We start from the raw sequence: 26,226 nt of genomic DNA, 5'->3' as shown, positions 1-26,226 counted from the left end.
TAGATATATGTTCCTTATGTTTGTATTCAGGTCTAAATTCTTTCTAGCAGTGTTCAGCTCTTTATATTTAGACTTTCGTACCCTATTGTGAGTGTCTTGGCTGAAGGTTGCTGCATGACCAACTTGTGAGCTAACAACGCTTTTCCTTTTGGTGGCATTGCTGGATCTACTAAGAAAACTTAAGTATTTAAGACACTGCTAAAGCGTATATATGTTGTTTAAAGTGAGTGAGTGTTTGTGAAATGACATCATGACTATCATTGGTGACAGTAAGCAGAAGTGTTGGTTTGTTAGGCCACAAGACCATATTTTACTGTTATGATTATTGTGTATCATAAATGCAATTAAAGTGTGTTTACAACCTGCTCTCAAAAACATTAGGTTTCCCTTTCTTGCCATCTTCCCAAGGCAAGAGAGTTAACTGACTATAAAAGTCCAGTTTCTACCCTTGCCGAACTAGGCTGGTATTATGGAGTTACATTTTGGCTGGACTAACAAGTCTATGCATAGTCCAATCAAAATCACGCACCGAAATCAAAATCCGGTTAGTAAACTGTCATGCAGATTTCGGTCAACTCGTCAGCAGATATTTTCCAAATCTTTTCATGATTTAATCAAGGTGCTCACGTGATTTGATGCATTTCGCGATGTGATTTTATAATGTCACAACTTATTAAGTTAAAGTCATTGGTGTAGTTACTATCATGACTATGTAGCACAAAAAGCAAGTGCATACTTTGAAATCATTTAAAAAATCAATCAAAATGTATATTTTTTAAAGTGTACCATAAGTGTACCATATCTTCTTTCAGTTGTTTGTGATAGTTACATGACATTTGGTTAATTTAGATATTGACAGGGCTACTATTATCAATTATGAAAATTATCATTCATGAGATCGTTCGAAATTGTTGTGTTTCCTTGTTGCATTAGTTTTTGAAGATATCTGGGTTTTATCACAATGATCAAACTCTTCTACATTCGCCAATTATGTCCAGAATGTGATAGGGGTATCTTGTGATAGCTCTGTCATATGTCTGTTTTGGATATATTGTATGTTGTCAGCTTGTGTTTTTTCTGTTTGATAACTGTTATACCGTATTCCACGTAATAAAATTAGAAATAAGGGGCTCTTATTAGAATATCATTTTGGTAAAAAAAAACAGAGTTGAAAGATAAATTTCGTGGTTTGTGCTGACAGCCTGAAATGTTTATGTACGACAGATATATTTTTCCAGTATTGAATTGCCCATAATTAAGGCTGCATATAACACATGAGTGTTTATTATACGAGAATAAATAAGTCTTGTGTACATTGATCAATCGGAAGGGGTGCTAATTGGGATTGTTAACTAGCCAACATATTAGCAAATATCGACGTGGGCACTTATTAGAGCGGGGCTCTTATTACGTCGAATAAGGTAAGCGTAACATAAAGATGAAACATATTTGCTTACATTTTAATTTCCCCTAGCTACGCCCCTGAAAGTGTCTCACACTGAAGCCCCGGCTGTAGGTAGCCAGTCAGCACTTGTATGTCAGGATACCCTGATCACTAGGACTGATGCTACCACTGAAATAGTGCTGACTACAGCAGAAATCCCTCCTCTCTCCCCAGATCCCAATTAGTTTAACAGAATAACACAGAGTCTGTGACTCAAGCTTGAATTTTTAATCCGAAAATTCTGACACAGTTGTTTGTGAGAAGATGAGTTTGTACTAGGTATGCCATGTGTATAAGTTCATTACCCTGGGAACCTAGCTGTAGACTAAACACATTGAAACCTGATTGGAATGTTTGGTGGCTGTTGACAAGGGACGTAAATATAGCAGTGCTAATAATATTGAGTTGGAAGAGTTACTTCCCTTTGGCTGGGTTCTCACTGCTTCTGATCATGGTGAAGTCTGTCTTTAAACTAAACCTTTGAAGTTCTAAATGAAGGCCACGTTAGATACATATGTCGATAAACTAGACACAATGTGATACGGGTCCCGATACACCAGAATAACACATAGTCCATGCACTGAAACACTTGTGTATTTATGATGTGTGAAAAAATGGCGACATACTGTTACTTCATTGTAAACTGTTCTGATCATATAAAGGTCATTGTATCATGCAATAGTCACCCATGAATGCATGCTCATAGTGCTTCTTGAAAACACACGTAGAAAGAGAATTAAGAATAACAAGTATGAAATACTCATATTGCCCGCCAATATGACATGTCCGGTTGTGTGCAGGCATTAACCTCTGTGAACCAAGTCAAAGTCATTGCTGTGGATCCTCGAAAAAAATATTTTTTTTAAATCCCGAACTATCAAAAGGGACCAGTTCACCACTAGACCTATCTCTGTGCCAAGTTTGGTTAAGATATCTCTCATGGTTTTTTAGTTCTGCTCCGGAAATGAAACATGACGGACGGACAGAGACAAACTGCACCCATTCCTATATCCCCCTTCCACTTTTTGGTGGGGGATAATAAAGCTTTACAGATGAGTTTTCAGAACAGCTGCTGATGTTGTTAGAGATGGAGGCTGCTTGATGACCAAAGGTAGAGAATTCCTCAGTGTGGGTGCTGAGTGTGAAAATGATCTGTAGACAAAGGATTTTACTTGTCTTTTTGGGATTGTTGGCAGCTCTTGATTCTCCGATCAGAGGCTTCTGACTGGAGTGTATTCATTGAAGAGCTCGGTCAGATATTCTTGAACTGTTCCGTGCTTTCACTGATGTGTTGTTGAAAGAATCTTGTGTTCAGTTCTTGAGCCATCACAGGTAGCCAGTGTAGAGCCTTTAGAACAGGTGTGATATGCTGCTTCATTTCTCCACTGCACCTAATGCAGGTTGCTGATAACTATCTGCAGGATGGATAAACTGGCTGCACAACTGATAAACTGGCTGCACAACTGATAAACTGGCTGCACGACTGATAAACTGGCTGCACAACTGATAAACTGGTTGCACAACTGATGAACTGGCTGCACAACTGATGAACTGGGTGCACAACTGATGAACTGGGTGCACAACTGATAAACTGGTTGTACAACTGATGAACTGGCTGCACGACTGATGAACTGGCTGCACGACTGATGAACTGGCTGCACGACTGATAAACTGGCTGCACAACTGATGAACTGGCTGCACGACTGATAAAGTGGCTGCACGACTGATAAACTGGCTGCACAACTGATAAATTGGCTGCACGACTGAAAAACTGGCTGCACAACTGATAAACTGGCTGCACGACTGATAAATTGGCTTCACGACATACTTTACTGTACCCTGTGAAGATCCGGGGTAGAATAGGTCTTCAGCAACCCATGCTTGCCGTTAAAGGCGACCATGCTTGTCGTAAGAGGCGTCTAACGGGATTGGGTGGTCAGGCTCACTGACTCGGTTGATACATGTCATCCATCCCAATTGCGTGGATCGATGCTCATAATATCAATCACTGGATTGTCTTGTCCAGACTTGATTATTTACAGACCGCCGTCATATAGCTGGAATATTGCGGAGTGGGGCAAAGTTAAACAACAAACAAACAAAACAAACATACTTTACTGGAAACATCAACATGTATTAGCGAAGATTGGTGATCTCTAGTGTACATAAACAGGATACGAACATGAAAGTAATTATATTTGATTATGTTTAGATCTTGTATACATTATAAAAAGTTTAAGGAAATCAAAGTTATTAGCCTGTTTGTAGAAATATGTTACCGTTTTATTTAACCAAACTGATACAGCCACCATATCCATATTATTGCCTCTGGATTAGAATTGGTCTTCAGCAACGCATTTGAAAGAGGCAAAATGAAAGTAATTTTATTTCAATGTTTAAATCTTGTTTACATGGTATAAATTTGTTATATTTATTAGCCTGTTTGTGGAATATTTTACCATCTTATTTAACCAAGCTGATCCCACCATTTCCATATTGCCACCTCCGGATTAGAATTGGTCTTCAGCAATGCAGTTGAAAGAGGTGACTAACGTTTTCAGGTTGTCAGTCTCACTGCCTTGGTTTATGTAGGTCATTGTATTCCAGTTCAATAGATTGATGCTCATGATGTCAGTCACTGGATTGGCTGGCTGCTAGGTAACTAAGGTAACCCGGAATCCCTACAGGTGGAAAAGTGTATTATGTATGAAATATTGTTATAATGTCTGAAATGTTTAATCCACAGTCTGCAATAACAACAGCTATTTCATAGTGGCCTGGTATCTGTTTAGTTGGACAATTTAGTTCTTATGATATAAAAAATGACCTCAAAACATGATTAAACACAACCTGCTACCACTATTAGGTATTTATGTTGAGCAGAAACATTATCACCTTGGGCAGTGTTTGACACCCCGAGATGAACTGTATCGTGTTCATAGGGAAAAAAGGTAATTTTCAGAAAATGTTACAGTCCTTCTGATGTGTGTGATGTTAAGTACTTGTGTAAACAGCCGAGGCGTGCCACTTTACTGCAAGATCATACTTGATGTTTTGATCGGTGTCTGATGTTATTAGTGTGTAATATGGCTAGTCAACAGATGAGAATGGCATGATGGACTGATTCTTGGATGCAAATTCCAAACCTTCTGTGTGACCACATTGCAATATACTGAGTGAGTGAGTGAGTTTTTGGTTTAACGCTGCTTTTAACAGTATTCAAGTTATATCACGGCTTGTCAGCTTAATGTGGGAGGAAAGCCCAAAGTGATGCAGGTCTCAGACGTTTACCACTTCAGTGAAACCCACGAGCACGGGTAATGTGCTGACAAACCTAGAAACATTATTGGGACGAACCGGGATTCGAACCCACAATCATAGGTTTCTGGCGTGCCCAAGGGACGCAACTCTGAACAGTGAATCGCGGCGCCTTAGACAACTGGGCCACCCGTGCCCCCACAATAGACTAAGGCTGGCTAAAGAATTCAATAATCAGAATTATTATCGATGGGAAGAAATATTAACGATAATCAATATGGAATTTATGTCTTTGATAATATCTTACATAAACTATTGTGATGTAATAAAGTTTTAAGTTACTGAAGCTGTCTTGTTTTTCCCCGATGCCAAAGATGGAAAAACAACTGATTTTGTTATACCTTATATGTCCACAAAGTGGTCCATGCATAAATGTGTGACTTGAAATATGATGTTTTGTCTCTGAGATTTTTGTATATGTGCTGAAAGTTACTTCTCCGATATTTATTGATAATTGATTGATATTTAGTTAAGGATTATGGATCTCTAAGCATGCTAAGATCTGTATCGATAGCCAGTGCTACAATAGACACTTCACACATGAAAGATAACCCTGAGTCTTTCACACATGTCCGCTTTATTTTGATGATGCATTTTTCTGAAAAGTGTTTTGTGCCTTTAAAAAAATGAATTAGCATAAGCTAATTTTGCAAGATGACATGCTTGAGTATGTTCATGATGTTGGAGCGTGATTCCTGTGTCAGATATTTAAGTATTGTCTGGGAAAGATGAAATGAATATCTCCTATCTGTCCTTGTGAAGTCAAGGAGTTTAAGTTCACATTCACAGTTCCCGATTAACAGGATCGCTTCCATCTTCTAGTGAATGGAGGATCTGCCTGGAGAGCAGAGCGGTGGTTCCATCCCCGGCCGTGTCATACCAAAATATGTTAAAAGATGGTACTTGTTGTCACCCTGCCTGGTGCTTGGCATTTAGGTGATAAAAGACTGGTCAGCTGGAGTCTGCATAGTGTTTGAGAGGGGTATCCATGTTAAACTGCATCATGGTATCTCACTAGGCTAGCACTATGAAACCGGCAATAGTCTAGACTAGTTCAAGCAGCTCCACACACATATGCACTCCCACATATAGATCTCCCTAGTAACACAACCAACCACCCTGTATCACATCAGATCACAATGTACAGCTCTGCTTGATCCCCCTAGCAACACAACCAACCACCCTGTATCACCTCAGATCACCATGTACAGCCCTGCTTGATCCCCCTAGTAACGCAACCAACCACCCTGTATGACCTCAGATCACCATGTACAGCCCTGCTTGATCCCCCTAGTAACACAACCAACCACCCTGTATCACCTCAGAACACCATGTACAGCCCTGCTTGATCCCCCTAGTAACGCAACCAACCACCCTGTATCACCTCAGATCACCATGTACAGCCCTGCTTGATCCCCCTAGCAACACAACCAACCACCCTGTATCACCTCAGATCACCATGTACAGCCCTGATTGATCCCCCTAGCAACACAACCAACCACCCTGTATCACCTCAGATCACCATGTACAGCCCTGCTTGATCCCCCTAGTAACGCAACCAACCACCCTGTATCACCTCAGATCACCATGTACAGCCCTGCTTGATCCCCCTAGTAACACAACCAACCACCCTGTATCACCTCAGATCACTATGTACAGCCCTGCTAGATCCCCCTAGTAACACAACCAACCACCCTGTATCACCTCAGATCACTATGTACAGCTCTGCTAGATCCCCCTAGTAACACAACCAACCACCCTGTATCACCTCAGATCACTATGTACAGCTCTGCTAGATCCCCCTAGTAACACAACCAACCATCCTGTATCACCTCAGATCACTATGTACAGCCCTGCTTGATCCCCCTTGTAACACAACCAACCACCCTGTATCACCTCAGAACACCATGTACAGCCCTGCTTGATCCCCCTAGTAACGCAACCAACCACCCTGTATCACCTCAGATCACCATGTACAGCCCTGCTTGATCCCCCTAGTAACACAACCAACCACCCTATATCACCTCAGATCACCATGTACAGCACTGCTAGATCCCCTACTAACACAACCAACCACCCTGTATCACCTCAGATCACCATGTACAGCCCTGCTAGATCCCCCTAGCAACACAACCAACCACCCTGTATCACCTCAGATCTCCATGTACAGCCCTGCTTGATCCCCCTAGTAACACAACCAACCACCCTGTATCACCTCAGATCACCATGTACAGCCCTGCTTGATCCCCCTAGCAACACAACAAACCACCCTGTATCACCACAGATCACCATGTACAGCCCTGCTAGATCCCCTACTAACACAACCAACCACCCTGTATCACCACAGATCACTATGTACAGCCCTGCTTGATCCCCCTAGTAACACAACCAACCACCCTGTATCACCTCAGATCACCATGTACAGCCCTGCTTGATCCCCCTTGTAACACAACCAACCACCCTGTATCACCTCAGATCACCATGTACAGCCCTGCTTGATCCCCCCTAGTAACACAACCAACCACCCTGTATCACCTCAGATCACTATGTACAGCCCTGCTTGATCCCCCTAGTAACACAACCAACCACCCTGTATCACCTCAGATCACCATGTACAGCCCTGCTTGATCCCCCTTGTAACACAACCAACCACCCTGTATCACCTCAGATCACCATGTACAGCCCTGCTTGATCCCCCTAGCAACACAACCAACCACCCTGTATCACCTCAGATCACTATGTACAGCCCTGCTTGATCCCCCTAGTAACACAACCAACCACCCTGTATCACCTCAGATCACTATGTACAGCCCTGCTAGATCCCCCTAGTAACACAACCAACCATCCTGTATCACCTCAGATCACTATGTACAGCTCTGCTTGATCCCCCTAGTAACACAACCAGCCACCCTGTATCCCCTCAGATCACTATGTAACCTTTTGTTACACAATAAAATTCTTTCCTTTAAAATTCTTTTATTCTGATGTTGATTTCATGTGGAATAAACCTGGCTAGGCTTGCGTTTTTATGATCTAGATTGGTTCTTGTTTCCTAAAATACATATATTCCACAGTCATGGTGCAAGACTATGTGTACAGCGTGTAGCCGGTAATACCACAACTCACACCCTGGGACAGACCCACACTTGGTCGCTAATGAAGTGGTTCTGCAAAATATCCGGATTGATTGCCGTTTTATGAGAATGAAATGCTTGTTTGTAATCCTTTCCCCATTATCTTATCAGCAAGGCAATGGAGTGAAGTGCTCCTTGGCCTGTTCAGGTCTTTTTTGGGTCCGCCTCACAATCAACAGTTTTGTGTTACAGCAGACCAATTTACCAGCTATAAATTTGACTTACGCACAAAGGAAGTTCACAAGGTTATGCAACAGAATCTTGACAGACTATTTGGTGAATATTTTCTGGAATTGCACAATGCTAAACTGTGTTAGGAGCAACATAGAGACATTGCCGCAGTGTCTATCTCAGAGGCTCCGATACTGGAAGGGCAGAGAGGTTAAGCAGCAAACAGCAGTTCAATTTGTACGGCTAATAGATGAAGCTATGCTAATCCTCGGTTCATGTTTAAAGTTATTTCTGATGTTGATATATTGTGATAGGCAGAGGCTGTGTGAGAATGAACATCTGACGGTTATTATGCTACTGGTGTCCGCTAGAAATGATGTATTGCATCTGATTGGCTAATTACATGTTTTCAGCTTTCTACCTGTTTTCTAAATTCGGGGATCAACTTTACTGCTGTCTGAAGATTTCAACGCTGACTTCAATTTATTTTTTCTAATTTGTTATATAAAAAAAATAATATAAGAATTCTTCATTGTCTTCAATTCTTTTATCCTTCTTGAGCATGTTGCATTTGATTTTTTTATTCTATTACTGTACTTACTAAGTTGTGGCTTTGATGAATTATTTTGTTTCTGATCTACTCACTCACTCACTCACTCACTCACTCCCTTACACTCACTCACTCATTTACTCCCTTACACACTCAATCACTCACTCATTTACTCCCTTACACACTCAATCACTCACTCACTCACTCCCTTACACACTCACTCACTCATTTACTCCCTTACACACTCACTCACTCACTCACTCTCATTCACTCTCACTCACTCACTCACTCATTCACTCTCACTCACTCACTCATTTACTCACTCACTCTCTCACTCATTTACTCACTCACTCAGAGCTTCAGTACACCTAGCAGCACATTGTGTTGAGATGGTCATGTGAATGCAATACCTTCTGCCGCCTATAAGGCAGCTTTGGTTGTATACTGCCTAGGGAGCTGAGAATGTCATTTGAGTTCACACTGATCCACTGAGCAGGTAGTAACATGGACATTTTGAAGGTCATGTTACGACGCAATTTAAATATGCATTTATTTATTACGGGAGCTTGTATTTGTGGGAGGTTTGAAATCAAGACTTTCTATATGGAAATACTTGGTCTAAAAAAATGTATAAAAACATACACAATATGTTTTTGAAAATCAAGGCTAATTTATCATTTCCTGTGTCTACGTACTCGATATGCTGTCAGATGAGATACTTGTGTATGGAGGACGGTATTTATTGCTTCTTGGCAGCCATTGTGTGTTGGTTGAGATTCCTCTCATACCGAGCTGCTTCGTGTGACTTCGAACTTAGAGTGTGTAATTATTGTCATTTATCCTGTAATCTGAACAATACATTGTTGTGGAATATCAACATCGTGGCAACGTTGGCAAAAAGTATGTCAGCTAACGTGCACAATCGTGGCTCGTGTCTCAGAAGGGTTTATCGGTGTAGAATAAGCACAATGGCATTATCAGATGAACAGGTAGCCAGACGTCCTCTGGCCACTCAAGGACCCACACAAAGACATCTTTGTGGCCCCAACAGGTGTTGTTGGAAAGGGACAAACAAGCCATGTTATAATGTTTCCAAATCATTTGTAATCCTATATAGGGAATACAAAATAACACATGACTGGAAAATGTACTCTTGAATACTGGGTGGCGAGGAGTGAGTGAGTTAATATGCTATGTCCTATCATTAACATTACCATATTCGACGTAATAAGCGCCCAGGGCGCTCTCAGAATTAGAAATAGGGGGCTTTTATTAGAATATTATTTTGGAAAGATAAATTTCGTGGTTTATGCTGACAGCCTGAAAGTTTTATGTACGACAGATATGTTTTTCCAGAATTTAATTGCCCATAAATAAGGGTGCATATAACACATAAGTGCATATTATACGCGAATAAAAAAGTCATGTACATTGATCAATCGGAAGCCACGAGCCAATATATTAGCAAATATCGCTGTGGGCGGTTATTAGAGCGGGGCGCTTATTACGTTAAATACGGTAGGTGTATTTGCAAATAATTGAGTTGAAATATAATTGGTCGACGTCATTATTCTGAATTGCAAAACAGACACTTGGGATTGGATGGATATATGGAATTAACTATCTTCATGAGATTTTAGTGTCCTGTTAGTTTATTTGTTTGTTTAATGTTGCACTAAACAATATTCCAGCTGTGCGATGTCAGTCTGTAAATAATCGAGTTCCAACTATCAATCCAGTGATGGATATCATGAGCATCAATCCCATTCTATCAGGACTTCAGTATGGCGATAAAATCGTATAATGCCGATACGTAACATCGTGACGTAATGGTGATGCATATCCCATTCTATCAGAACTTCAGTATGGTGATAAAATCGTATAATGCCGATACGTAACATATCGTGGTGTAATGGTGATGCATATCGTATCATGTGTATCATACCAACCCTCAATAACAGACCCAACACGACTGATACAAGTCTCCTGAAGCAGTAATCCCTGCACGGCAGCACGCACTATTTGTGGCTATTGGCAACATGGCCACCGTCACCTTGCCACTAGTTCAGTGAGGGTGTGGTGCTGTATGTCATTCAGTATAGTGCACACTGTCCATGTCTAGCACATGGGTCGTTAACTTCAAATATTTTTAGTGCCATGTTTAGATTAGCCAAGTGGTTGTAGGAGAGTCCTACAGCCTGTGGTTTGGTCTTGAAACAAGCCACTCTCCTAGTCTCAAGGACGTGCTGTGATACTCAGTTAAATCAAGACATGCTATTGACTTCTACCTGATATTTAGGGTTCAATCCCCAGTCAAGTACTTTCAGCACATGTTTATGCACAATAATATTCACTCAGACTGGTGGCGTGAAAGTCCAGAAAAAGAATTTCTGGATGCCCTTTCTGTTTTTGTTTTTTTCATTTATTATGCTTTTGAAAGAGGGTCTCTTTTCATGGTTACCATTTTGGTTGAATTTTTTTTTATAATAAGCATACGTTTATTTTCGCTTGTTAAAGGAATGTGAAGTGGGCATGTGGTTAGTGCTCTAGTCACACACGTCATCTGGGACCAGAGAGAGGATATTTGTTTGATATTTAAGACCGCACTCACCAATACTTCAGCTATGATGGAGACCTGTAAATATTAGAGTGGAGATCAGACAAAGCATTGATTAACATATTCAACGTAATAAGCGCCCAGGGTGCTCTCAAAATTAAAAAGGGGGGGGGGGGGGCTCTTATTAGAATATCATTTTGGTGAAAAAAACAGAGTTGAAAGATAAATTTCGTGGTTTATGCTCACAGTCTGAAATGTTTACATACGACAGATATATTTTTCCCGAATTTAATTGCCCATGATTAAGGGTGCATATAACACACGAGTGTGTCTTATACGCGAATAAATGTCTTGTGTACATTGATCAATTGGAAGGGGTGCTTATCAGGATTGTTCACTAGCTAATATATTAGCAAATATCCCTGTGGGTGCTTATTAGAGCTGGGCGCTTATTACGTCAAATACGGTAATATTATAGACGTCCACACCATCAAGGTACAATGAGTCAGAATCTAATAAATCGATTGAGTCCGACCATCTGATCCATTTAGTCTCCTCAACAAGCATAGGTCGCAATCCTTAACCTGGACCACCTACAGAGTCCAGAGGGAGGAACTTGTGTGTGTTTGCCCATGTGGACAGCACTTTGGCTGTCTTCACCTCCCTGACAGGCTCTGTCAGCACCCCACAGGTGGAGCTGATGGACAGCTTACTTCTTCAGTGTGTCTGTCCAGAGAACGAAGGTGGTAGTTTGATTTCTGTCCATGTCATACAACTAGACCTTAAGAGATGGTCCTTGTTACTCTGCCTGGCGCTCTAGTGGATAGAGCCTCTGCCCTGAGGACGAAGGTTGGGGTTCGATTTCTGTCTGTGTCATACCAATAGACCTTAAAAGATGGGCCTTGTTACCCTGCCTGGTGTTCTAGTGGATAGAGCCTCTGTCCAGAGAATGAAGGTCGTGGGTTCGATTTCTGTCCGTGTCATACAACTAGACCGTAAAAGATGGGCCTTGTTACCCTGCCTGGCAATCTAGTGGATAGAGCCTCTGCCCTGAGAACGAAGGTTGGGGTTCGATTTCTGTCTGTGTCATACAACTAGACCTTAAAAGATGGTCCTTGTTACCCTGCCTGGCGCTCGGATGAAACAGCTGGTTGGGTATCCATGCTACATTGCATCTCAGTGGTCAAGCAGTATAAAACCATCAATAGTCAAGACTAGTTCAAGCAGCCACACACACAGACATGAAAGTTGCTGTATAAGTGCAATAATCTTGGGACTCTGTGTTAAACCCTATTTCACCTCACCTCACCCCTGTTTGAAGACTCTTCTTCACTTCACATGTCAGGGGGTCAGGCCAGTCCCTATTCACCCTCCTCCTCCTCCTACGACCAGGTGGTCCAGCTCAACACTTCCCTCTGACACTCAATGACTTAAATTCAAAATGCGCTCAAAGAGATTTGTGAGAAATCTGAAGGAGCTGGCCCATTGACAAGCCTTTATCGCAGGAGCGTGGCTGATTGGGGTGGCTGTCATCTTCCAAACACTTTACACTGTCCCGACATCCCCCTCGCCTGGTGTAGTATCATTATGTCACCTCTCTGTACCTCCCTCATCAAAGAGTTCCGCACTGTTACCTACTTGCCAGGACTGCAGGATGCCTCTCACTCAAGCAGGTCACCCTTCCTGCACCGCAATGAAAGGGAATTGTATTTTGATCATATTGACAATGGTAACTGATAAGACTTATCTGTGGCCTAATATGTCTACTGTAAATACTGTTGTCAGTTTGAGAGCTCTACAAATTATAGGTGACAGTCGTCTTGGTCCTAATTGAACTTGGGTGATTTCAGCTCTAAGCCCCCTTGAAACTCTATTTTGCAAGTAAAGGAATGTAAGGAAAATGTAAGATAATTTGTCACTTCAAGTTCCTGAGGAGGGACTGATTAGCTCCCATCCTCATCTGATCTAGGGCATCAGTTTTTGTTAAGTGTTTCTCTTGACAATTGAATGTCCTTATTTCCAACTGAACAATTTAAAATGTTGTCTTGTATTCTCTTGACTTGAACCACCTTCCCTTCAAAGAACTATTCATTAGCTTAAATCTCAGGAATTAGGGATTTTGTCCATCTATGCTATGTCATTTGCTATATACAAATACAGTTTTCCAGACATGAAATAGGCAAGTCTGTTGTTTAAGTACTGTAATCATTTTTTCACCATTTGGTTAACTTCAGGGAATGCAAGTATAACATGAAAATAAAACTGACCATTTACTTTAACATCTCAATCTTCAGTGTTAAAATAGTATTGTATTGTCAATAGTATTGTCTGTAAAAGGCAATCAGGTGGTTCAAGCTCCCTGACTTGGTTGATGCATGTCATTGTATCCCCAGGACACGGTTGGCCCAGTCATCTAAGGCGCAGTGATTCCCTTTGCAGATTTGCGTCCCTTGGGCATGCCAGAAACCTGTGATTGTGGGTTTGAATCCCGGTTCGCCCCAATTATGTTTCTAGGTTTGTCAGCACCATACCCTTGCTCGTGGGTTTCACCGAAGTGGTAAACGTCTGAGACCTGCATCACTTCAGGCTTTCCTCCCACATTAAGCTGACACGCCGCAATATAATTGGAATACTGTAACATGAGTGCAATGTGTAAAGCCCATGTATAGTGTCCCCCCACTGTGATATTGCTGGCATTTTGCTAAAAGCGTTGCTCACTCGCTCGCTCATTCACTCGCTTGCTCATTCACTCACTCACTCACTCACTCAGTGCACTCTCACTCACTCACTCAGTGCACTCTCACTCACTCACTCAGTGCACTCTCACTCACCCACTCACTCAGTGCACTCTCACTCACTCACTCACTCACTCACTCACTCACTCACTCACTCACTCACTCACTCAGAACACCGAGTGACCCACTCATGGATTCTCAGCTGTACTTTCCCAAGGAGACAGCTGTTCTGATTACACATTGCATCACTATCTCGGAACAGATGTCCAAAAACACTTTAGTTAACATTTGTCACTGCATGAGATAACGAGACCTGCAAGACAGGTATGGTTCAGTTCAGCACTCCGATAAGGTAGATTGTTCTGATAAATCGCCAGCTGAGGTTTCCTCGGCAAGGAGTGCTTGCCAGTCTGTGGTACATTGCAGTACATTGTTTGCTTTCGGAATGCTCTCTGATTGGTCGATCAGAGTACCGTGTCACCATTTGGCCATCACATTGTAAGAGGTCATGGCAGGTCGCACTGGCTGCTCAAAACGTATACTTTTCATTTGATTACAGCCTTAGCAATGGATGAAATCATTATTCCTGGTGGTAAGAGACATGGCAATATGAAAATTGTTTCATGAAAGCAAAACGAAAACCGCATGTAGTAAGAGACAGGTTGCAACATGTGTCCTGGCTGATTGTGGAATATTGTTTTTGTTTGTTTAATGCCGCACTCGGCCAACAACTGTTAATAGTCAAATCTGGACCAGACAATCCAGTGATTGACGCAAAAGGGATACAATAACATGCAATCAACCAACTCACAGATCCTGACCATGCAATCCATTTAGTCGCCTCGCACCTTGATCATGTGGATTGTTTCTCACGCTGTCATCTCTGGTCTACCTTGTCAAGACTTGATTGTCCACTGAAATGTTCTCTCAGAATATATAGAGATTACTACATGAGCGTCTGTCGAATCAATGTCTATTCTTATGAGGGGGGCACAGGGCCTAAGGCACCTCGATTCCCTGTGCAGAGTTGCATCCCTTGGGCATGCCAGAAACCTATGATTGTGGGTTCGAATCCCGGTTCACCCCGGATGTGTTTCTAGGTTTGTCAGCACCATACCCGTGCTCATGGGTTTCACCGAAGTGGTAAACATCTGAGACCTGCATCACTTTGGGCTTTCCTCCAACATTAAGCTGACATGATATAACTGGAATACTGTTAAAAGCGGCGTTAAACCCAACTTATTCACTCACTATTCTTTTGATTGCATGTTGTGCTTTAATACATAACACAACGGTCATGAGTGACATCACCCAACGTACTGCTTACTACTCTTAGTTAGTGTGACCCTCCTCAAAATGTTGGCGCCATGTCTGTGGAGTAGTAAGTTGATTAGGATAATGCATTTAGATTAACAAGAGTAACCTTAGGATGAATTACAATCAGGAAAGTAGTCCCTCATTATCTAGTCTAACCTCAGGTCATCACCATGGAGTAGCCAATAACAGACCTGGAATTCCATCTCACACAACTGTTAAATACAGTACAAATACACAGGTGTGTAAGGTGTTTTCTTAAACTATTGGTGTATGATGCTTACATTGACACTTCACTGGCATTTCACTGACTTTACATTAATTCATCTCGGTGGAAATATAATCAGATTAACATCTGCTATATTCCTTCTGCGACCCGTGAAGATCCGGGTGAATAGGTCTTCAGCAATCCATGCTTGCCGTAACAGGCAACTGTGCTTGTAATAAGAGGTGACTAACGGGATTCCCTGACTTGGTTGATACATGACATCGTATCCCAGTGGTGTGGATCATTGCTCATGATGTCAATCACTGGTTTGTCTGGTCCAGACTCAATTATTTACAGACCGCTGTCATATAGCTTGACTATTGCTGAGTGCGGTGTTAATCGATAGACAAACAAACAAAACAAATTATTCCTCCTGCCTTCTGTAGCTTTTGAAGCCACAATAATCTTATGTACTGGCTAGCAACCAGTGGTTGCTGAAGACCAATTATCGCCAACTCCCTGTTATAGCTCGAACATGATTGCATCACATGTTACTTTTGCTCGATTTCAGAAGAAGAGAGAGATATTTATCTGAAAAAAATGCACCATATTATTACCATGCTCAAACACAACTTTGTAAAGGCACATGGACGTTGTCACATGACTAATTCACATGAAAATAAAAATCAAACGACACAATGATGCACATTCACTTCTGTCGTTGCTTACTATCTGTCTGTCGTTTCTTCTCCAAAATGCAATTAAAAAAACACTTTTGAGCTGTCTTTCCAAAACCGCATAACCAGTATATATATCGCAGAATCCATATTTCATAGTGTTAAGGATAAGCATTTGTAGATTGAATTTGGGGTAGATTTGTATATGTCAGTTTGCCGACAACAAATACTATAACTGAAGCGGTGTGCATGATCATGTGGCACTTCCTGATAATACGATGGCTATAACCATGATAACTGGTACAGTTAATCAACGGGAAAGTGTTATTTCCACTGTTTTGATTCCCTATCGTAGCTTTATCACAGAAATCTACTGAAACTTATTCCATGGACAGAAATAAGCTCATTTGCTTCGAGTTTCACAAAAATCAAAGTTATTGGTACAGTCAACTCTATACATGGGATATGTCGGAAATAACATCAAAATAAAGGCGATAGCTGGTCGGTGACCAGTAATGACAGACCTTCTGCATATGTTATGTTTTTTCCTATTATTCAGTCCGCCTCTGTGGTCTAATGGTAGAGCGTCTGCCCGGAGAGCGGAAGGTCTGGGGTTCGATCCCCAGCCGCATCATACCAAAAGACGTTAAAAGATGGTACTTGTTGTTACCCTGTCTGGAGCTCGGCATTAAGGGGCACAAGGACTGGTCGGCTCAGAGTCAGTATACTGTGTCTGAGTGGGGTATTCATGTTAAACTGCGGCATGGTATCTCAGTGTGCTAGCACTATAAATCGGCATCAGTCCGGACTAGTACAAGCAGCCACACACACACATACGTGCATGCACGTCGCTATATAAGTGCAATAATCTTGGACGCGACGTTAAACCCCATTTCACCTCACCTCCTATTATTCAGTGATTCAGACTTAGTACTTGTATGTAATATGTTAAAAGCTAGACATGTGTCAATGTAATAAATTCAGTTGAGGGTGGAGTGGATTACTGATGAATTTGTCTGTATTTCAATAATACAAAGGTATTGTTTTTTGTTTCATGTGTCTGGTCCATATGTGATTTCAAAAGCAGAGTATGACCACAAATTCGTTTCATAATTTACAGAGACTCGCTGTGTGTGATAGACTGGAAGACGTCCCAGAAGCCAAAGCCCCTCCTCACCAACACCTTCGACAACCCTCTGCAGTTAGCCGCCTATCTGGGTGCCTTTAATGCAGGGGCGGACGTCAGTCACAAGGTGAGTTGTCAGATCACACCACCACTTTCAGCAACCCTCTACAGCTAGCCACCTATCTGGGTGCCTTTAATGCAGGGGCGGACATCAGTCACAAGGTGAGTTGTCAGATCACACCACCACTTTCAGCATCCCTCTACAGCTAGCCACCTATCTCGGCACCCTTAATGCAGGGGCGGACGTCAGTCACAAGGTGCGTTGTCACATCACACTACCACTTTCAGCATCCCTCTACAGCTAGCCACCTATCTGGGTGCCTTTAATGCAGGGGCCGACATCAGTCACAAGGTGAGTTGTCAGATCACACCACCACTTTCAGCATCCCTCTACAGCTAGCCACCTATCTGGGTGCCCTTAATGCAGGGGCCGACATCAGTCACAAGGTGAGTTGTCAGATCACTCCACCACTTTCAGCATCCCTCTACAGCTAGCCACCTATCTGGGTGCCCTTAATGCAGGGGCCGACATCAGTCACAAGGTGAGTTGTCAGATCACACCACCACTTTCAGCATCCCTCTACAGCTAGCCACCTATCTGGGTGCCCTTAATGCAGGGGCCGACATCAGTCACAAGGTGAGTTGTCACATCACACCACCACTTTCAGCATCCCTCTACAGCTAGCCACCTATCTGGGTGCCCTTAATGCAGGGGCCGACATCAGTCACAAGGTGAGTTGTCAGATTACACCACCACTTTCAGCATCCCTCTACAGCTAGCCACCTATCTGGGTGCCCTTAATGCAGGGGCCGACATCAGTCACAAGGTGAGTTGTCACATCACACCACCACTTTCAGCATCCCTCTACAGCTAGCCACCTATCTGGGTGCCCTTAATGCAGGGGTCGACATCAGTCACAAGGTGAGTTGTCACATCACACCACCACTTTCCGCATCCCTCTACAGCTAGCCACCTATCTGGGTGCCCTTAATGCAGGGGCCGACATCAGTCACAAGGTGAGTTGTCAGATCACACCACCACTTTCAGCATCCCTCTACAGCTAGCCACCTATCTGGGTGCCCTTAATGCAGGGGCCGACATCAGTCACAAGGTGAGTTGTCAGATCACACCACCACTTTCAGCATCCCTCTACAGCTAGCCACCTATCTGGGTGCCCTTAATGCAGGGGCCGACATCAGTCACAAGGTGAGTTGTCACATCACACCGCCACTTTCAGCATCCCTCTACAGCTAGCCACCTATCTGGGTGCCCTTAATGCAGGGGCCGACATCAGTCACAAGGTGAGTTGTTACATCACACCACCACTTTCAGCATCCCTCTACAGCTAGCTACCTATCTCGGCACCCTTAATGCAGGGGCCGACATCAGTCACAAGGTGAGTTGTCACATCACACCACCACTTTCAACAACCCTCTACAGCTAGCCACCTATCTGGGCACCCTTAATGCAGGGGCCGACATCAGTCACAAGGTGAGTTGTCACATCACACCACCACTTTCAACAACCCTCTACAGCTAGCCACCTATCTGGGCACCCTTAATGCAGGGGCCGACATCAGTCACAAGGTGAGTTGTCACATCACACCGCCACTTTCAGCATCCCTCTACAGCTAGCCACCTATCTGGGTGCCCTTAATGCAGGGGCCGACATCAGTCACAAGGTGAGTTGTCACATCACACCGCCACTTTCAACAACCCTCTACATGTGCTACAGGTTGATAATGGGACACATTGTTACACAGGCCTCCATGCTTTTGCAGAGCTTAACCTTTACAAGGAATCATTATGTGATTGGTTCAATTATGATATATATGTCGACAGGGTTTTCCCCAAAATTTCAAGTGTGTCACTTAGTTGTGCATTTAAGTGGCGCCTCAATATTAGAAATGGCTTCTGTTATGTGTCGTGCACAAGTCACTTTGGTCTCGGAGAAGGAAGTTAATCGGTAGTTTGAAATCCCAAGTTGTTTGTATCATAATCTGGGCCGGAAAAGCAGAAAATATCACACCAGACTCAAACACATTCTGGGCATTGTGACTAAGACATTGAACTTAAGCATAATTTGATATTCACCAAGGTTATGAGTTGTTTCAAAGGTTTTTAAGAATTACTCATTGGCCTGACTTGAATTCTTTCCACCTGTCTCTAAATGCTTTGAAGGAACCTACAAGAGAGGTAACAGTTGTTGCTATGTGATTATTGTCTATGATGTTATACTGTTATACGTCCTAGAGAAGAGGGCATAAACAGAGATAATGAACCATGTGTAATAATGGTGTCACTCTCACAACGGAGATAGGAAATTCTTTGCTGAGACGAGGTTAGAGTAGGTTCCAAGTGCCCTGGGCCCCGTTCCACAAAGCGATCTTAGCACTAAGGTGCTCGTAAGTACCATACTTTAACATAGGTTTACGATCATCATAGTGCTAAGATCGCTTTGAGGAACGGGGCCCTGTTGCTGGCTGTAAGACGGGACTTTATAAGAGCAGTTGATCAAGCTGTGATGTGTTTGTTTGTTTGTTCTGTTTGTTTGATTATTTGTTGTTTAATACTGCACTTAGCAATATTCAAGCTATATAATGTCAGTCTGTAAATAATCAGGTCTGGACAAGACAGTAAAGTGATTGACATCATTACCTTCTATCCATGCAATTGGGATACAATGGCATGCATCAACCAAGTCAGTGAGCTTGACCACCCGATCTTGTTAGTTGCCCTTTACGACAAGCATAAATGCCTTTTACAGCTAACATGGGTTGATGAAGACCTATTGTACCCCTCTGTCATGTGGCTGATTGCATGTCATCATACCTGGTACGATGCGGAATGTTGCTCATTCTTTCAGTCACTGGTTTGCCTCACCTGGACTTGATCATTTAAGCTGCAGTTATATAGCTGTAGCAGAAATCAACTAAAAAGAAAAAAATCCAGACATGTAATGTCATGAGGACATTGTTGGTATCTCATCGGTTCTCACTTCAGTAGACACTATAGCTATTTATCAAGATATTTATCGTGCATTAACAACACGTTTAAATGCAGATACCCTATGTACATATTTGCATTTCAACGTGTTGTTAAGTATTGGTGGAAAATAATTAATATGCCTGAATCAGGTTTGGTAAAGAAATGTTATTACTTATTATTGTTAGACTGTAGTAATGGTAAAACTAACTGGTCATCAAAAGTAAAACACATCCTATTCTCTACCAGTTTTGGTTACATATGGGACCAACAATTTATAAGTAATATCTCCAGCTTTCTGTCGGAATTCATACTCTGCCTAGAATTATCTTATGAACAAAATTGGCATGCAGCTCTTTCATCAAGCTCAAAATCAACTCTTTACAGTTTATTCAAAACAAATTTCGGCTTAGAAACATATTTAAAAGAATTATCAATAGGCGTGCCCTTGCGCAATTTAGATGCAGTTCCCACCAGCTGTGAATTGAGACTGAAAATCTGAAAGGTTGTGTCAGGCTTGCAATCAAAATCAAATTGAAGATGAATTTCATTTTATAAGTATTTCCGATCAATATGTACATTTAAGACGAAAATATATACCCAAAAAGTTTTACCTGTACCCTCAATACACACGTTTAATATTTGAATGGCATCAAATAATGTAATGATCATTCAAAATCTATCCGTATTCATTTACAAAGCAATGAAACTACGTCTTGTGTAAATCACCTAAAATTTTGTATTATAATGTTTCTCTCTCACTGTATACTCTGTAATGTATAATGGGCCTGTGGCCTACAATACATTATGAATAAAGACTATATATAGTGGGTATGACAATAGTACATTTGTGTATGTATAATACTGGTTTTCTTAAAACATGAGTTAGATTCATTATGTTCATGCAGTGAACCTGGGTTTGATATGCAACATGTTTAAGTATCTGAAACCCAGTCTAGTATTCACATTGTGACATGACTCCAAGCTCTCACTGATATAGGATCAAGTCTCTTGTGTTTTATGCCCTACAGTGTACCCTGGTCTTCCCCTTTTCATAATATCTCAATATCCCAATATTGTTATGAATCTTAGATTTCTTTTCAAATTTATGTATTTTTATCATGTTATCATGATGAGTTATTTTTTTGAAATTGTGAATCATCATATTTCTCTGTGAACAGATCATGTGGAATATGAAATTAATAAATTTTGAGATGAGGACTGTGTTTGAAAACAATATTTTCCAATGACCCGAGGCCCCCAATTGTTTTCCCAATATTTGCATTCGTTTCAGACACATCATGATTCATCTTCATCCTCAGATTTAGTCATGAGTATAAGAAGATGCAGTTGGATCCATGAATTAATTTCCTTGTCTTGGAGATAATTATGTTTGAGTTGACTAATTGCTTCCATTGTATGGATTCGGAAACAGCATGCGAGACAGTCTGAAGGATGGTCTGAGCTCCGGGTCTTGTAGATACGCCCGCATTTGACCGCTACCTTTCATGCAGCTTCTGCGGTTCAGCTCCTTGTGATTTGTCTGACAATTGGTCATGGCGTGATTAATTAGGCTGATTAATGCACTTGAGATATAGATGGAAGCTGTGGGAGAAGAGGCAAGCAGCTGCTTCGTTAGCTCGAGGAGCTTTCATTTCATCCATGTCTGGCTGTGACTCAACACAAAGATGGGAGAAAATTATGAAATTCATCTCAATTGACATATTTTTTTATTTTATTGGAAAGTTTGCTCGTGAGAGAAAGTTCTTGGGTGTGACTAAACTGGTGTTTTGATTTGAATTCAACGTCGTTGATCACCTCATAGTCTCTCTTGCATACCCGAGAGTATATATGCTTAATGAATCATTCCCGCATTTCATCCCCCAACCCTTCTCAACTCTGTCAGCCTGTACTAACCCCATTCCCAGCTTATGAAATTTAGAGACTTGAGGGTTCCCTCAACAAAAATTATTTATGTTTAACTGTACAGATAACTTTATACCATGGACAGTATGTTAGTGTACCAACCCCGCTGAAGTGTTGAATGAATGGGATGTGACAGGAACCAGTGGTCTACTGCAGCCCTGCACACTTATAGGAGGTAATATCTCTCTCTCTCTCTCTCTCTCTCTCTCTCTCTCTCTCTCTCTCTCTCTCTCTCTCTCTCTCTCTCTCTCTCTCTTTGTGGTGTCTTTTTCTACTTTCCTAATTAGCAACTTTGCTGATTGGTAAGATGGGTTGGTTGGTTGCTCAAACACTTTGGAAGTAAGAGAGCATTGTACGAATCTTTTATTGGCATTTCGAAGTCAGCCAGACAGGAAATCATCAACTTTACCTCCTTGTTATTGCTCTCACAATGTTCCAGGCTGTAGTTCCTCGGGTTTATAAAGTAACTTTATGACATTGCTACATGTGTAGCCAGTAGAAGCAAGGGTAGACAGGACAGAGGCTGGTCTCCCTGGTGACCAATGTTGACTCTAGTTCAGGTTTGTGTAGGACCAGCTTCAAGGATGTCCTTGGTGACCAATGTTGACACTAGTTCAGGTTTGTGTAGGACAAAGTACAAGGGTGTACCTATTGAACAATGGCGACACTATTCTAAAGCTTGAGTATGACCCAACCACAAGGGTGTCCCTGGTGACTGATAGCGACACTAGTCAGTTCATGAGTATGATCATTTACAAGGGTGTCCCTGGTGACCAGTTCTGGTGTGCCATGATCTAACCACAAGGGAGTCCCTGGTGACCAAAGTTGACACAAGTTCAGTCTTGAGACTGGCCCAGCTACAAGGGCGTCCCTGGTGACCAATTCTGGTGTGTTATAATCTAACCTCAAGGGTTCCCTGGTGACCAAAGTCAACACAAGTTCAGACCTGAGACTGGCTCAGCTACAAGGGTGTCCCTGGTGACCAATCCTGGTGTGCTATAATCTAACCACAAGGGAGTCCCTGGTGACCAAAGTCCACACAAGTTCAGGCTAGAGACTGACCCAGCTACAAGGGTGTCCCTGGTGACCAATCCTGGTGTGCTGTGATCTTACCACAAGGGTTCCCTGGTGACCAAAGTCCACACAAGTTCAGGCTAGAGACTGACCCAGCTACATGGGTGTCCCTGGTGACCAATCCTGGTGTGCTATAATCTAACCACAAGGGTTCCCTGGTGACCAAAGTCCACACAAGTTCAGGCTAGAGACTGACCCAGCTACATGGGTGTCCCTGGTGACCAATCCTGGTGTGCTGTAATCTTACCACAAGGGTTCCCTGGTGACCAATTCTGGTGTTCTATGATCTAACCACAAGGGAGTCCCTGGTGACCAGAGTCAACACAAGTTCAGGCTTGAGACTGACCCAGCTACAAGGGTGTCCCTGGTGACCAATTCTGGTGTGCTATAATCTAACCACAAGGGTTCCCTGGTGACCAAAGTCCACACAAGTTCAGGCTAGAGACTGATCCAGCTACATGGGTGTCCCTGGTGACCAATTCTGGTGTGCTGTAATCTTACCACAAGGGTTCCCTGGTGACCAAAGTCCACACAAGTTCAGGCTAGAGACTGATCCAGCTACAAGGGTGTCCCTGGTGACCAATTCTGGTGTGCTATAATCTAACCACAAGGGTTCCCTGGTGACCAAAGTCCACACAAGTTCAGGCTAGAGACTGATCCAGCTACAAGGGTGTCCCTGGTGACCAATTCTGGTGTTCTATCATCGAACCACAAGGGTTCCCTGGTGACCAATTCTGGTGTTCTATCATCGAACCACAAGGGAGTCACTGGTGACCAAAGTCAACACAAGTTCAGGTTGGAGACTGACCCAGCTACAAGGGAGTCCCTGGTGACCAATTCTAGTGTGCTATGATCTAACCACAAGGGAGTCCCTGGTGACCAAAGTCAACACAAATTCAAACTTGAGACTGACCCAGCTACAAGGGTGTCTCTGGTTCTGCTGGTGTGACATGACAACAAGGGTTTCCAGACTGACTGATGTTGACACCCATCCTGTTGTGTGGCACGTGGACCAAACAATTATTGTCACATGATGGAAACTACAAATATCTATCATCATTTCAGGGATAAGCCATGACAGGTGTGTATTTATTTGGCAAACATGAGAGGGTCATTTATCGTCATCAGAGGCTGGCCTGCCTCAGGTGTTAGGGTCGGAGCTAAGGCTAACACAGAGGCATGCCTCTTGTCAGGTCTGTGGTCATCTTGTTGGGTCAAGAAATCACATAATTTCCTTATTTTTAAGATATGTGCATGAATATGTTATTTTTTTTATGAACAAACACTCTCACTCTCTCCATCAATGTTGATTAAATAGTTTTTTTGTTGGGTCAAGGAATCCTTTTTCTTAAAATATGTGCATGAATATGTGAATGTTTTTTTATGAACAAACACTCTCACTCTCTCCATCAATATTGATTAAATAGTTTTTTGTTGGGTCAAGGAATCACATAATTTCCTTATTTTTAAGATATGTGCATGAATATGTGATTTTTTTATGAACAAACACTCTCACTCTCTCCATCAATGTTGATTAAATAGTTTTTTTGTTGGGTCAAGGAATCCTTTTTCTTAAAATATGTGCATGAATATGTGAATGTTTTTTTATGAACAAACACTCTCACTCTCTCCATTAATATTGATTAAATAGTTTTTCAGTTTAATAATAAGCATTACATGCTATGGAATCTTTCACCCCCACACAAAACACATGTTCAACATGTTCAACATGTTGAATTTGAGTAATTTACAAGCATTTCTGTTTTGAAGATTCTGGGTTAGAATAGGTCCCCAGAAGCCAATGCTGGTCAACCAAATGGATCGGGTGATCAGGCTTGACTGATAACCCATCTTTGTACCCTGATGGTGTGACACATTCACAATATCAATCACTGGATTGTGTGGTCCAGAATCAATTGTTTTTAGTCAACCGCCACATAGCTGGACTTTTGCCGAGTGCAGTGTTAAAAACAACAAACAAAACATCCTTATGAAAACATTGAGAAAATTATTTTGCAGTATGAATTGTGAATTTTTATAGCAATAAGGAAGTAAAATTGTCCCAAAACAATAGCAGTCATCAAACTGTAATTTACTCCAGAAATGCTTGTGATCTTTTTCATAATACATTCTCCTGTCATGGAGAACTGGATAGCAACATATCTTGTGTGAAAAAACTCCTGTTCTGTCTATCTTCAGCTCTAAGGAGGCAAAGATTCCTGGTAAAGTGATTGGATGTTGCAATTTTGTGCCAGGAATTGAATCAAATGGTAATTTAAGCTGCAGATATTTCCTCCCCTGCTGGTTATGTTTTTAAACTGTGGAGATAATAGGTGTGAAAAAAGAGAGAGCATTCAGTTTATTGGGACCACAGTCAAGCTGATACTTCATATGGGGGAACAGATGTGTGATTACACAGCACCATATTACATAGGCGGAATACTCAACAGGGGGATAACACATGCCCCCACCTTGAGATTGGCCAGGCCTGCAGAATGGCACTAGCACAAGGTATTTGAGGTGCTGTAGACAACAGAATTCTGTATTCACCTGGGGGCACGGGTGGCCCAGTCGTCTAAGGCGCCGCGATTCACTGTGCAGAGTTGCATCCCTTGGGCACGCATGAAACCTATGATTGTGGCTTCGAATCCCGGTTTGCCCCGATTATGTTTTTAGGTTTGTCAGCACTATACCCGTGCTCGTGGGTTTCACCGAAGAAGTAAACGTCTGAGACCTGCATCACTTCGGGCTTTCCTCCCACATCAAGCTGACACGCCGCGATATAACTGCAATACTGTTAAGAACGGCGTTAAACCCAACTCACTCACTCACTGTATTCACCTCATGCCAGCTCTTAGAATTGACAAAGGGGGTGTTTATTAGACTAACATTTAGTTTCTGAAATGAAAATATTTACAGGAAAAAACTTACAATACAATATAATAAA

The 26,226-nt window shown here is 42.1% G+C and overlaps 1 protein-coding gene across 1 annotated transcript in view; it reads left to right on the top strand.

The window, feature by feature from the left end:
• Positions 1–26,226, top strand: part of LOC124144835 (mitochondrial genome maintenance exonuclease 1-like) — a 60,782-nt gene that overhangs the window by 3,946 nt on the left and 30,610 nt on the right. The window contains exon 4 of the mRNA XM_048403963.1: positions 17,229–17,361. Coding sequence (XP_048259920.1) covers positions 17,229–17,361 — 133 coding nt within the window. The remainder of the gene's footprint in view (positions 1–17,228; positions 17,362–26,226) is intronic.

This window comes from Haliotis rufescens, unplaced genomic scaffold (assembly GCF_023055435.1).
Source record: "Haliotis rufescens isolate VD_foot unplaced genomic scaffold, xgHalRufe1.0.p SCAF_3, whole genome shotgun sequence".
Classification (NCBI taxonomy): Eukaryota; Metazoa; Mollusca; class Gastropoda; order Lepetellida; family Haliotidae; genus Haliotis; species Haliotis rufescens.
This window is presented reverse-complemented; position numbering and strand designations above follow the sequence as displayed.